Below are 15,308 nucleotides of genomic sequence, written 5' to 3' on the forward strand. Positions count from 1 at the left end.
AGGAGCGAAAGAGCGAGCGGTGTTGCTGCAGTGTGCCCAGGGAACGGGCCGTCTCCGTATCCATTTTGATGGCCTGAAGGGACTCATCGATGACGTTCCCAAAAAGATTCTCTGTGTAGAAGGGCATGCCCAGCACCTTCTCTTGGACTTCCTGACGGAAATGTGTGGCTTTCATCCAACCTTGGCGACGAAGGCGGACACTGTTCCCCATTTGCCAGAACCCTGTGTCTGGGATGTCCAATGCCACTGTGATGGCATGATACGACGCCACATCCCCTTTCTGGAAGAGAGAGGTTGCCTCCATTTTCTTATCAGGGAAGAACTCCAGAATCCGGCCCAGCTTGTACCACAGTTCCCTGTCGCACTTGGCTAGGATCGCCAATGCATTTGGCACCTTGATAGTGGATGTTGCGGTATAAATCACCTTCTTCCCCATAGCGTCCTTCCTTTTCCCCTCGCTGTCTGGAGGCACTGTAGACGACGAAGACAGGTTGGCCGACAGTTTCCTCACGGCCGCTGATACCACCGAATGCGGCGATGGCTGCGACCTCAGGCACTTGGGTGCAGAGTCCGGCATCCTATACTTCTTCTCCAGCCTATCCAGTTTGTCAGCAGCCATGCAAGGGTTCTTCACGAGGGCCAGGCCCTCTTCCCAAATGTGGTCGAGAAGGTGCACCGCTAAAATAGTCTTCCTCTTGGTCCGAAGGCTTTACTTCCCCTTGAAAAGTCAGGACAGAATCAAAAACAAAGCAAAAACAATGGGGGTTCCATAGAGAAAGTTGCAAAATGCAAATCTTTCCAAACACTTAGGATCGCTCCTGTACCCCTTGCTCCACCCAAACAATGAATGGAGTCCATACCACATTAAGGCTGTATCTAGCTATGCCCTTACCATTTTGTACTGAGCCCTACAAGAAGAGAACATCTTGACTAGAAGGTGATTGCCCACCATATCAGACTCTTTCTAGAGGGCCATGTTTAGGGCGCATTTAACGTCGAAGGGCAAAGCTACCCGAAGCAAAGATTTTCCTGCCCTAGTGCAATTTAGTTTAGACTCTGTAGCCGGCGAGGCGTGGGAAAAGCTGTGGTCCTGAAGCCTGCTGTAGCAGCTTGCATGACGCAGCACAAGGCTACGTTTTATAATTCTCTTTAAAAGGCTGTCAGGGGAAGGATGAAACATAAGGAACCATAGGGCTAGTTGATTGCACTGCGCAAGATCTTTTGTTACTGAGCAAAGAGGGTGGTTTACTCCAGACGGGCATGAATGTATCTGTCTGATCTCCACTGGAAGACAGCAAGAGAATCTTTGGGAACTTTGGCTGAAGGGTACCTATAAGGGCATGAGTGGGGGCTTCTTCAGAGGCAGTAGCTAGGCCTAGGGTAACCACAAACCTTGATATCAAAGCCGTAAACAAGTCCTGAAATACAAAAAGGGGTGAACTGGGCCGGAGCTCCAAGTCTGAATCCAGAGAAGTGCCTAAAAGATGCTTTTTACACGTCTCTATGTAACTGTAATAAAGAGCCCCCTGATTTGTCATCCAAAAGCTCCTCAGGCCAACCTGTTTTCTCAGGATCATAAATGTGTTGGGAGTTCATATGGGATATCTTCCTCCTCTGACAGCCTCTTTAAAAATGTCTCAAAAATGCCTCAAAATCTCCAGTTGTGTCGGCCTATCATCATTATATCAAGATGCCTTGTGCTCAACCGAAGTCCAGGTCGTAGGTGCCGACGACGCTGAGGTTGAAGTCACTGGCTTCAAAAGCTGTTGATGAAGGTGTTTAAGTCGGTGCTGAAGTTGAGAAAAGCACTGCAGCACTAGGCGAACTTTGCTGAAGGTGCCACCTCTTCCAAATCATATCTGCTTGAAGAAATCCAATTTCTTGGGAGTGGAAGAAGAGGTGGAAAGTCAAAATTTCTTACTTGAAATCAACAATTGTGCAGTCATGTGAATTTCACTGATGCCGTCCTCTCCAGTGCCACGTATGTGAGGAAGAGTGATGAGTGGGGGAAGAACACTCCTCCCTGTTGGAGTGTTGATGCTGTGTCTTTTTTCCTTTTCCTGCCAACATGAACAAGTGCTTGGAAAACAGCATCCGAGGCTAAGGAATGGATTTATTCTTTGAGAAGATTTCTCAGAGGTGATTGATTAAAAGAGGCCAGAAAATGGCTTACCATGTGCTCCCTCACAGTCTTGCGGTTAATTGCCTGGCTGATCTGCACTCCTCTGTCATATGGTCTTTCCAAAGCGAAAAAAAAGAGTGCAGGACAGTGGCAGACAAAGCCCAAATTATGAGACATTGCTGTAGAAATACAAAACATGTTGGGTGACCATTCCATTAGAAAAACATTACTATGCCTGATTGCAGGAAAAGTGAACAGAGGAAAACGGCACCAGAGGCTCTGAGTACTTGTAAAGATGACACTACTTCCATCGCGAGACAATGACAAGCAGATGTATTGAAATTATCCCGAGAGCCACTTGGAAAAATATGTATCTGCACTGGATTTTACAAGGGAGAGCCTAACAGAGGAATGTGTCCATAGAAAGGGAAATTGTACCCTAACATTGAAAAATTGAGAAAGGGATCTTACGCCTGTGGGCTTAGTGGGATCCGAGAAGCAGGCTGGTAAGACATAGAATCCATTAGTTGTTAAGGACCTTCCCTCAGGATCGTCTTAGTATACCTGCAGCTTCCCAACCAAAAAGCAAAAGGAATGACTTCAGATTTATATCTGAAATGTAATGTCATACCCAGAGATGTTGGACTAAAACATCATTAGCTTTATATCTTTTTTTTTCTTCAAGCACTCTTCATTTCGTTTTGAAGACATACACAATTATAAATCCACACAACTATTGCAAAAGAACAATAAGGAAATGATTAATCAGATCTTATAATTGTGCAGAAGTAGTGTGCAAAGCCCGTAAATATGTTAAACACCCTTAACCCCAACAAATAACTTCATAATAGGTTTTTTAAGTGGCTTAATACAGAAACAGTCTCGGTTTCCAAGAGAGGAACAAGTTACTTCTTACCTGGTAACTTTCTTTCGATGGGATGTTCCTCTGATGTATTCCTTATCTTTGATAATTCGTCTCCAGCTTGCTGGCCTCGGATAATTTTCTCAGTAGACGGCGCTGCGCATCGAAGTCCGTCGAGTTGGTGCCCCTCGACAGCCACCGTATCGGCGCCGACGTCACCATGCCCATAAATAGCCACGCGCAGCGTCCGTTGCTCAGTTCCGTTTTGTAGCATAAGATAAGTCCTGCATGAATTGGTTATTGATATGATATGGTATTTGTAACGCGCCTATACACAAGTGTTTCAATTGAAGGAGCGTAAACTGCAACCACAAGGGAAGTATTACTGAGGGGATGGATGGGAGGGGCGATAAGGAATACGTCGGAGGAACATCCCATCGAAAGAACGTTACCAGGTAAGAAGTAACTTGTTCTGCGAAGGGATTGTGTCCTCTGACTTATTCCTTATCTTTGATGGACTCCCATAGCAGTGGTGTGTAATTGGAGGTGGGAGTAAACACGCCATGTTTCCCTTTAGGAATGAACAGAACGTAATACTGCTTTGCCAAACCTAGTCTCTTGACTAGAGGAGGAATCCAGGTTGTAAAATCTTGTGAAGGTATGTGCGGACGACCATGTGGCAGCCGCACATATGTCTCGAACCGGAACCCCTCTTTGGAAGGCCGAAGAGGCTGCAATACCCCTGGTTGAATGAGCCCCAAGATTTTGAGGAGGCTCTTTCCCTGCTAGTTTGTAACATTCCAGAATTGCCAAAATAATCCATCTGGAAATGGTCTGTTTTGTGATCGGTAGTCCCAATTTGTGCTCTGCGTAACCTACGAACAGTTGGTCTGCTTGCCTAATCCTAGCAAGTCTGCTGATGTAAAAGTTTAAGCCCGCCTTGGGTCCAGCCTATGTAGCCTTTCTTCCTCTTTCCCCGGATGGGGAGGAGGATAGAATGAAGGTAAGGTAATTTTCTGAGTGATGTGGAATTCAGAAACCACCTTTGGGAGGAAATTAGGCTTCACCTGTAGGACAACATTGTCTTTATGAAAAATTGTATAAGGGGGTTTACAAGATAGAGCTTGTAATTCGCTCACCCTTCTAGCAGATGCTAGTGCCACTAATAAGACAGTTTTAAGGGTGAAAAATCTTAGCAAACAAGAGTGGAGTGGTTCGAAAGGAGTACCCATCAGGAAATTTAAAACTAAATTTAAGTCCCATAAGGGAACTTGGAATGGTCTTGGAGGATAGACATTAGTCAATCCCTTTAGAAATTGTATTACTAAGGGTATTTTGAAATACGATGGCTCCTCTGCAGTGCGCTTGAAGATTGATAGCGCTGCGAGATAGCCCTTGATAGTGCCAACTTGAAGGCCTGAATTTGCCAAATAGAGTAGAAAGGTACCACATGAAAAGGGGTCGATATTCTCTTCTCTACACCAGCTGAAAAATGTGTTCCAACAGCAGCGGTATAAAGACTTTGTTGTTGGCCGTCTGGCCGAAAGCAACACCTCCATGACATCATCAGGGAGGTCCCAATCCTTGTATCTCAACCTTTCAGAAGCCAAGCGTGAAGGTTGAGGGTTCGGATGTCTGGATGGAGAACCTGACCACCCTTCTGTGAGAGAAGATTCTCCTTGAGTGGAAGGTGAATTGGAGGACAGATTGACATGTCCAGAAGGTCCGGGTACCACGTTCTCCTGGCCCAGTCTGGGGCAATTAGGATCATGGTCCTCCGGAATCTTCTCAACCTCCTGATCATTTGAGGAATGACAGGGACTGGAGAAAACGCATACAGGAGCAGAAACTTCCAGTCCACTACGAACGCGTCCCCTAGAGCTCCTCTAGGGGGAAATTCCCTTGAACAAAACAGATCACACTTCCTGTTGGTACTGGTGGCGAACAGATCCACTTGAGGGGTCCCCCAAAGGGCGAAGATCTCCTGAAGGACTTCTTGAGCTAGTTCCCACTTGTGGGAGACTGTGCCCTGCCTGCTCAGAGAGTCCGCCGTCAAGTTCTTCTCTCCGGCAGGGTGAACTGCAGATAGAGAGATTCCTTCTTGAATTGCCCAAAACCAGAGCTGCATTGCCTCTCTGCACAGTGGCAGTGATCCCACACCACCTCTTTTGTTGAGGTAGTGCATGGCCACTGTGTTGTCCGTCATTATAAGGACATTTTTTCCCTGTACTGATGGCAGGGAAGCTTTCAGCGCTAGTCTGATAGCTCTCAGCTCCAATAGGTTGATGTGTAGTCTGGACTCCGATGGAGACCAACGACCGCTGATGGTCAAGTCGTTGGCATTGGCTCCCCACCGCGTGAGTGAGGCGTCCGTGACTACTGTTATCTCCGGCCATGGTTGCCAAAACAGTTCTACATTCAAAATGTTCTCTCGATAAGCCCACCATTGAAGGTCTCGGGCAACCTTGTTCGGAATCCGAAGGAGATCTGTCATTTTTCCTGAGAACTGCGACCACTGGGTTCTTAGTGCCCACTGGAGAGATCTCATTTTCAGGCGAGCCTCTGGCACAAGGAAGATGCAGGATGCCATGAGGCCTAGCAACCTCAAAAAGTCGAAGGCTGGGAGATGTTGGCATTTTGAAACTTGGTGACCATCTGCAGAATATCTTGAGCCCTCACCTCTGGTGGCGAGGCTTTTCCCAGAGAAGTGTCCAGGACCGCTCCGATGAACTGGAGTCTCTGTGATGGTATCATCTGTGACTTCTTTAAATTGAGGGAGAAGCCCAGTTTGTGAAGGAAGTGGCAGACATAATCTATCTGGATCTGAGCTTGTTCCGAAGATACAACCCTGATCACCCAATCGTCCAGGTAGGGGTAGACACAAATCCCTCCCCTCCTTAGACTTGCCGCCACTACCGTCATTAACTTGGTGAAGACCCTCGGGCGGAGGTCAGCCCAAATGGCAGAACTCGAAATTGATAATGAGAGCTGCCAATTGCGAACCTCAGGTATTTCCTGTGTTTGAGATGGATTGGCACATGGAAATAAGCATCCTGGAGGCCCAGAGATACCAGCCAGTCCTGGACTGGAGGGCCTGAAGGATCCAAGAGAGAGTTACCATCTTGAACTATCCGAGAGAGAGTTACCATCTTGAACTTGTCCTTCCTGAGGAACTTGTTCAATTCTCGTAAGTCCAAGATAGGTCTCAGTCCTCTGTCTTTCTTCGGTATCAGTCTTCCGTCTTTCTTTGGTATGAGTAAGTAGGGGGAGTACCAGCCATTGCTCCCCTCCGCTACAGATACCGGTTCTATGGCACCTTTCTCTAGCAGGTCTAAAATTTCCTGCAAGAGGGGCGGATCAGGAACTTTCAGAGAGCTGTTCCCCGGTGGATGACTCTGAGGGATGCGTAGAAAAGGCAGGCAGTAACCTTGGGCAACTGTCTCCAATGCCCAAGCATCTGACGTAATAGCCTGCCATTACGTCAGACGTTGAGTTAACCTGCCCCCTACTGGTGTCTTGTGAGGAGAGTCCTCAGAGCAGTTTGGAGGTGGCTGATGCAGATGCCGAAGGTAAAGAGGCACCTGCTGCTGCTGCAGCTTTTCTATTTTTAACCTGTCCACCACGGGTGAATTTTTTCAGATCTCTTTGAACCAGCTGTCCTCTGCCTCTTCCAAATGCGGAATAGAAGCGAAAGGACTTACCTCTCCAAGAGGTTCCTGCGGGGCGATATGGTATCTGACGGATTGCAGCTCCCAGGGATTTTGCTGCTGCCTTTGATGTTTGTAGCTTTTCTAAACTGTCATCCGCCTTCTTACCAAACAAAGAAGAGCCATCAAAGGGCATATTCAAGAGTCTGCTTTGCACATCTGGAGCAAAACCAAACTTTCACAACCAAGCAAATCTCCGGGTTGTTGTACTTGCCGCCATGGCCCTGCTGATGCTGTCAGCAGAACCGATGCCAGTTTGAAGGGATTCGCACATTGTGTCTTTACCATCCTTAACGATGTTTAGAAACGCTTCCCTTTCTTCTCCCTCCGGGAGGCAGTCAGCCGCTGATGAAGCACACTCCCAAAGTGTGTGGCTGAACCTTGCGAGTGTACAAGTAGCATTGATGGATTTCAACGCCATGCTACATGCAGAAAAGACTTTTTGGCCATATAGTCACATCTCTTGTCATCCCTGTCCTGTGGAACAGTAGGGTAAGCCGATTTACTACCTGAAGAAGTTGCTGCCTGAACAACAAGACTCTCCGGAGTTGGGTGTCTGGATACATTTTCAGGGTCAGCAGTAGATATCCTATACTTGGCTGATAATTTTTTTTTAACCGCCGGGATAACCTCAGGGGTTTCCCAGTTTGCCAATATTTTCCTTTGTAATGCCGCATTAAATGGCACCACATGATCCTCCTGTGCACCTTTAAACAAAATGTCTGTGAGGTCCTCTTGCTGAAAGGTGAGGGTGTAGACCACCCCATAAACTCTATTATCCTTGCCATCAAGGTTCTATAAGGTGTTTCAGCATGTTCCCCTGGGTCTGGTAAATTCCACTTCTGGGGAAGTGTCCAACCCACTTGCTTCATGTAAGGATTCTTGGAGGTCCTTTAACCTACCTTCCTCAGAGGTAAATTCCTCTGGTACAGGAGTTGCAGATCCCTGCAACTCAAAAGGTCTCTCCTGATCTGAATTCTCCCCTTCTTCATAAATAGATGCTAAGGCTCTGGAATGATCAGATCTTGGAAATGGTATAAATCCCATTTCCAGAGCAGAAGGGGCCAAATTCGTCATAATTGGCTGAGAAAACGTTGACGCGCACATTAAAGGCTTCGAAGCCATGGAAAAAGGCATCGAGAAAGTTGGTAGAGGCCTCGAGAGTATGGGAATTCTACTCGAGGTTGTCAACGACATTCTCGTGATCGAGCCTCTGGGTATGGGCACTGGCTGTGAGGTGGCCATGGGTTTGTCCTTTCTCGGTGTCGACGTCGAAGACGGCGTCGAATCGACTTACCTGTGCGTCGAAGAACCCAGGGTATCACCCTCAGCAGTCTTCGAGGGGGTCGAGGCCGCTTTCTCGAAGACGCTAAGCATCTTTTCCCTGAATTCCTCCCACTCAGCCAAGACGAGGAAGGGGATCTTCAACGTCTCTTTTTTGAATGCTTAGATCTCGAAGAGTGATGGGAACTGCTTCGAGACCTAGAACGAGAATGTCTTTTGTGATGGCGAGGAGACTAATGTCGCGACTCTGCAGAGGAAACTTTCGAAGAAGTTTTAACTGCCTTACCTCTCTCAAGCTTCCCCTTACGCTCCTTCAAGGCTTTCGCCGTCATGGACATGCAGTCCTCACACTCCGAACAATGTTGCTGGACTCCAGGGCACCAACAACAGATCCTGCGAGTATCTGTCAACGACATTTTCTTTCGACAGTCTCGACATTTTTTGAAGCCGGACCGTGGAGTCGTCGGTTCGGATGAGGAAGCCATCGAGTACGATTCGGTATTCTCGAGGAATAATGAAGTATATTTGACTGAAGAACTGAGCAACGATATTCCGAGGCACAACGAAGCGCGGAAAAACGGAACTGAGCAACGGACACTGCGCATGGCTATTTATGGGCATGGTGACGTTGGCGCCGATACGGTGGCTGTCGAGGGACACCAACTCGACGGACGTCGATGCGCAGCGCCCTCTACTGAGAACATTTTTTCTGAGGCCAGCAAGCTGGAGACGAATTATCAAAGATAAGGAATACGTTGGAGGACACAATCCCTTCAAAATCCAAATCTGTAATACATGAAGACTTTCTTACTTGGAAAATGAAGGCACAGTATGAGAAGTCAAAAACTGAGGAAAAGAGCTTGAAGGATTGTTAGGCAGAATCCCGTGCAGTGCCCTTAGGGACCACTACACACAATCAAGACTACAGGTGGCAAAAAAGTTCAACCTTTGGTACAAGCCTGTACTACTATCTCAGAGTGGTAGCAGTGGCGGAGCAGCCAGACTTATCTCAAGAGTATATGAGCAGTAGCAGAGATTACACAAAGGGACCACAATTACTGTGACTCAAGCAAACACTCTCTCAAGGATTCAGGTAGAAAAATATAAGTACATTTATTTTTAAACCAATCGTTATAAACACAACACTTCTATTAAACTTCAATAAAAACCACACGTTAAATATACTACAACTAACCAATTCACTTTGTACAGTAAGTCTTAAGGTAAGTACCCTGTGTTTGAATGAACCGGTGTCATGCAAAAAACACGTTACCGCGAATACGACTGCGATCACTTTTTGACAGTTCGGTCTACTAAACAAACGCGTATCCATGACATGAAATGTGTCCAGGGCAAAAACACACTTAGCACCTGAGATACCCAGAGGGAGTTGGAGGCAAAAATCACAGGCAATATTTTGGTTAGGCAGGCAGAATCAAGAAACAATCAGAGACAGGAGGTCAAAAGTCAAAGGGCCGGAGCCAGGGTCGAAAGACACCGGGACCAGTTGCCGAAGGTCACACGGTCAGACAGTTCACGATTAAACGTAGCCAAAAGTACTTCGATATTGTCAATGTTCGGAAGCAAAAGTTATAAGGAGGGAAGACAAGGGCAAGCCTTGGAAATGAAGAAAAAGGGATTCACCCAGTTTCCTCAACAGAACACAGTACCTTGCTACAGTGGTGCAGCTAGTGCCCTTGCAGTTGTTCCTGTTGGTTTCCCGCAGACCCACGATTCCTGGAACTTCGTTGTGAAGGAGAACGTCTGAAGGGGGTCTGCACCACACAGGGATGAAGCCGGCAGCAGCGACAACGAATAAAAGATGCGCTCCTTAAAAACAGGAGAGGCTCTTCAGGTGGCTATCCGGACCACTACAGCAGTGTGCAGCGATTTTGACCATGGAAGAGGAGCCTCTGGCTGTAGAAGATGAGCTGGTTATCCCCACCAAGCTCAAGGGAAGAAGACTCCGGACTGGATCTTCTCTGAGTCGTTGAAGGGCAGATAGCTCAGGACTGCAGCAGGGCTTCACCGGGACGGGGTAGTTGCAGCAGCCGTCGTTCTCTCCGCTTCTCTTCGGTTCCTTGTAGTTCCAGTGGCGACGCTCTGACTTCTAGCCCAAGAGACCTGCCTTTTATGCGGAAAAACAACCCCCATTCACAACGCCTGGCTGTCAATCACCCAGCAGGGGGGTTGTCCAGCCTGGACAACTACCCTGGCCAATCATGACAAAGTGCAACTTGGGTTTCCTAGGATACCATGTGCAGGGGGTGACTACACCCCTCCCTCACATTCAGCCCTCCTAGACACCTAGGCGCCTTGAGGAGGGCTTCTGGGCAGAAGCCCGCCAAAAGACAGTGAACAAAGAAGGCGAACCTAGTTTGCCGCGCAAAGTAAAACACAAGAAGGACTTTAACAAAAAGAAATGGCGAATAAACACAACCGAAGCCAAGAGAAAGACGATTTGGTGAAGCGGGTTTATGTTTGAGGCTAATATAATAGCCAAGAACAGTACCACGTTTATCTAATATAATCGCGGTAGAAAAGTTAGGGTAGATACCACTGCCACCAGCCAAGTTTAAATGTTAAAAGAGCGAAACAATGCTCTAGGAGGTACAGATAAAAAGGGATACGAATTAACCCTTTCCAGTACTCCATGGAAGATGGGGTGTACTGGATCTGTGGTAAATTTGATTAGGTAAAGTTAATGGTAACTTTACCCTTTTCTGGGGGACCGTAGTCGCCTCAGAAATGGAGTCGAGGGAAGTCTCAAAGACAACCCTGTGTCACAGCACTGAAGGTGCTGTGTGACACACAAGAAGAAGGGGGCTACTGAAGTGGTGTACGTCAGAGTCCACAATCACAAAAACAAGTAGAAACACATAGCAAAACACAGGTAAGAGTGGGGGAAAAGCTCTCACTCTTACCAAGTGGAAAAAAATAAACTCCAGAAGTCCAGCAAAGCTGATGGGGGACTCACTAGGTGAGGGAAATTAGCCATAAATGAGAATTCTCCCTAACAAGGATATGTAGCATTACTGATCTAGTATGACAATCAGACCCCCAACTGCACTGACAGTATTAAATGAAGATGATTTCTAGAAAAAGCTTGATTCAAAAGGATGATACTGAACACTGGTACTGACAATTTTGGGACAAAATTATCAATAAAAAAAGTGCATTGTTATTTGTTGCCAGGGGTTTAATCCCCATAGGCAGGGGGCATAGAGCAGAAGAAAATTACGGTAGGGAAGCGAATGGGCTACATTGAACATTCCTCACTACACGCTTCTCTTATGCTTCTTATATTTGTAATAATCACACAATCATTCTATGGAAAAAGAAATACAGGTTAACTGCAAAACTAGCTTCTATATGCCACATTACCCATCTATAGAAGACTGCACAGTGGAGACTGTACATTGCTTTAGGGTGGTTGTGAGGACATAGGCAAACATAAACCCCTACAGACAACAGTTAAAGGTGTGGAAAGAAAATAGTGGCTATATGGCTACAACTAATAAGACTATTCAAGAATGTACACGTCTTAGAGATCTATCAAATGACAACAAAATACTCCTTTTTTTTTAAACCGTGGAATGATTATAATATTGGGTAAGGACGACTATATTCAGGTGTCCCTACATTATTTAATCGACACCACCGGTCATAAGAAAATGAAGACCAATCCCACTGCTGAAATTAAAGAAGCAAGAGAGCGACAATATATTTTCTACCCAAGATTCATGAAGAGGTTCCTTCCTTAAAGCCCATCTTAAGTCGGATTGGATCCATTACTGAACCCTTACCTGAATTCTTAGACGGACAGCTATTTCCATTTGTATTGGAGTTAGATTCTTATATAACAGAGAATAAAGATAGGATACAAAGAAAACGGTTGAACTGGAATAGATTATACCTTAACTACTTTTGACTTCTATACACTGGCATAGATCACATGTAAGGGTATGAAGCAATGAAATACTACTGAAACGATCAGCCCCCAATACTGGACAAAATGAAATGATTGTGAATATGCTATTCACAATATAGCACACTACTTTCATATTCAATTAAGACTTCTATGAGCAAATTTCAGGAAACACTATGGGAGCTATATATGCCCCATCTTTTGCAAATTATAATTATGATGTTCTTTCATGACGCACTTTATACCAGCAAGTGGTTACTAAGCGCGGGATTCAAACCTGTGTTGCGCTGCGTTGTCTTGCTTCCAAGACAAATGTGTTGCCCGAGCTATCCTTGACATCACGATACAAATAAAATATAAATTTTAGAGTTACGATTTACTGATTACATTTATGATAAAGGGTTTGATGAAGAATTTGAAAATTACTTGGGCTAAACAACATTTCCTTGAAACCGGACATCACTGTGACTAACAGTAATAAGTCTATTATGCATCTGATTCTTCAAACATATTTAGAGAACAATTAAATCAATATTACATTAATCTAGTGGACACAATGAGGTAGTCCCCGACAACACACCAAAGGGGACTGGGGATAGGAAGAGAGAGAGATACACAACACAAACGTTTAAAAGCAATACAGTATTTCTGTACAACATGAGAGGCACATTACTTTTCTTTTTCTTTTTAGTCTTCTTGCTGCTTCGTCCTTTCTGTTGCTCTTCTGTTATCCTTTCTTCTGCCATTTGTGAGCTATCTGCACGACTCAGTGTTGACATTAACCAGGCGTATAAAAACTCAGAAAGGTACCTAGAAAAGAAAAAAGCTCTAGTTGCTTCACCTTACAAATTGCAATTGTAACAATTAAATACATATTTGTAGAGGTCAGTAAAACATACAAACTACAATAAAAACACATTCCAGTCAAGAAAACAAAAGGAGCAGTAAAACAAATAATATTGGTTTAAACATTGTTGTAAGATTATAAGAATAACTACTAAGTGATTGCATCACTAACACAATGTACTGCAGGGTGTGCAGCAACAGAATGTTCTGTAAATTAACATTATTGGCAAGCCTCCAAAAGACCTCACTCCTAACTTTTGAAAGTTTGGAGTAAAATCCAAACATAAATTACATGACACACATAGTATGGTAAAACAAATTATTATTTACATACTACCTGGGCTAGATAGTAGTCATTTTTGCCTCAGTGGATCAGCTAGTGGTTTCAGGATTATTCCCTCCAGATGTCCCAACACATAGCAGTCCTGGTTTCAACCTATCCCCATCCTTGTTAGAGCTGAGCTAGGGTTTAAGACTTTTCCCCCCCCCAGTGTGTAGCAATGGAAGTACTGTTTATTCTCAGTGTGGTTAAATCGGAGCCGAAATGTCGTGCTGTTCCTCAGTGTTTCAACAATGATTCACCTTCTCACTTCAAAATTTGACTCTCTTCTTAGAGTTCGCATATTTTTAAAATTTTAAAAAAATTTTTTTATTGGTTTATTCAACCTTTAAAAAAAAAAGAAAACACAAACAACAACATGTCCTTATCCTTTGTCAGTATCCATTTCCCTCCCCGCCCTTCTACACACAATTTTTCACCAATCTTATTTACATTCACATCAATCTGTGTGTTTAGGCCGTTTGCTCTACAAAGATTCATTCGGCTCTAGGCACCTAAATTGGTTCCTGCATTTCCAGCCGAGTTTTTACGACCTGGAGCAAAGTTATCAGATTGAATAATACTGTTCTGTTAGAGCCTTCGAAGAACATTTCCCACCATTCTTCCAAGCTCTTTGAACTAACATTATAAATGAGTGGAGAAAAAATCTGTCCTCTTTCTTTCTCAAAACTCGGGCATGACATAATCAAAATCTTTAAAGTTTCTCTAGCAAGATTACAAAAGCGGCACATTTGATCAATGTTTACGTACTTTGGCCAAGAACTTAAACATTCTTTTGTACTTAGTGCATTTAATCTAAATCTCATATACAGGGCTCTTGCGTGCTGATTTGGCAGGCACATTAAATAGGAATGGCGTTGATTGAAAGCTTTCGCCTCGCCTGGGATTTCATGCATTCATTTACACTTAGCTCTTAGGTCACAGGTCTTAATACAATCCAGCCGCCAGATCTTCGTCTTTGCTCCCGCCGGATTTTCCAATAGCATAGCAGTAGTGATATCATACTGGCGTAACAGGTCTTGACATAGCTGATTCCACTTGGCGAGGATCGTATAGTCTTTCGCAGTATCAGGCATGTGCACAATTAGAAATTGGGGTGCCGGAGTCTTTAACATCGTTTTACGATAAAGGCTCAACAAGTTCCATAGAACTCTTGCATGTATTGAGATTAGACCAAGCTCGTACCGTATACAAACAGTTGCGATACCCCTCGGTAAGTGAAGTACACGAGACCAAAAGATGTTTTCTAATGAGTTCCATAGTTCATTGGAACAGCCGAAGGCATTTTCACCTCCGTAAATTAGACTCAGCGCCACTTTCTGTTGAAAAAACATAATTGTCGGCTTCAACAAAAATTTGCCATATTTGTTGTTAATCAGACATGCTTGGCTTGCCAGTTGCCGACACTTGCTTTTCACCACTTCTGTCCACGGTGCATCGTTTCTGCTTGCACTGATGGTCATGCCTAGATATTTCGTATATTTTACGAGTTGGATGCGCTCATTGGCGATGTACCAATTCTCTTTCGACCCCTTACCAAGCGCTCCGTGAAGATTCCCCAATGTCAAAATTTCTGTTTTTAGTCTGTTAATTTGCAACCCATTCGATGTTATGTAGCTATCTATAAGATTCATTTTTCGCTGAAGACCTATTGGCGTCTGGCCTATTAAGACGAGATCGTCAGCGTATAGCAGATAGTTAATGGGTACTCCATGGATTTTAAAGGGAAACAGACTGTTGCCACAGAAGATCTCGTTCACATCAGATATAAACAGGTTGAATATAGTTGCTGCCAAGGGACAGCCCTGCTTCACACCCTTAAATGTGTTTATTTTTGCAGACAGAGTGCCCTTCAATAGCAATGGAAGTACTGTTTATTCTCAGTGTGGTTAAATCAGAGCCGAAATGTTGTGCTGTTCCTCAGTGTTTCAACAATGATTCACCTTCTCACTACAAAATTTGACTCTCTTCTTAGAGTTCGCATATTTTGAGAACAACTTTTCTTCCAGTCTTTAACAGACTTACAGATTATGGGCTTGTGGGGTTTAGCACAGCTCAACTAATACATATTGGACAGGGTCTGTACATTACTATGCCCTGTGACATATGGAGAGGCCCTTGGGGATCCTCTGTATACCCTGACCCTCAGTCTGCATATCGTGTAGCGGGCATGGATCCCTGGTCACACGAGCCCCCCTGGACGAAAGACCATACAGAAA

The 15,308-nt window shown here is 44.8% G+C and overlaps 1 protein-coding gene across 3 annotated transcripts in view; it reads right to left on the reverse strand.

Moving 5' to 3' along the window:
- The window catches only part of NAA35 (N-alpha-acetyltransferase 35, NatC auxiliary subunit), a 1,572,250-nt gene that overhangs the window by 467,572 nt on the left and 1,089,370 nt on the right, over nt 1-15,308 (reverse strand). For all 3 annotated transcript variants that reach the window (XM_069625850.1, XM_069625849.1, XM_069625848.1), the window contains one exon: nt 12,577-12,713. In XM_069625850.1, coding sequence (XP_069481951.1) covers nt 12,577-12,713 — 137 coding nt within the window. The remainder of the gene's footprint in view (nt 1-12,576; nt 12,714-15,308) is intronic.

This window comes from Ambystoma mexicanum, chromosome 6p (genome assembly GCF_040938575.1).
Source record: "Ambystoma mexicanum isolate Mex_15411 chromosome 6p, UKY_AmexF1_1, whole genome shotgun sequence".
NCBI lineage: Eukaryota > Metazoa > Chordata > Amphibia > Caudata > Ambystomatidae > Ambystoma > Ambystoma mexicanum.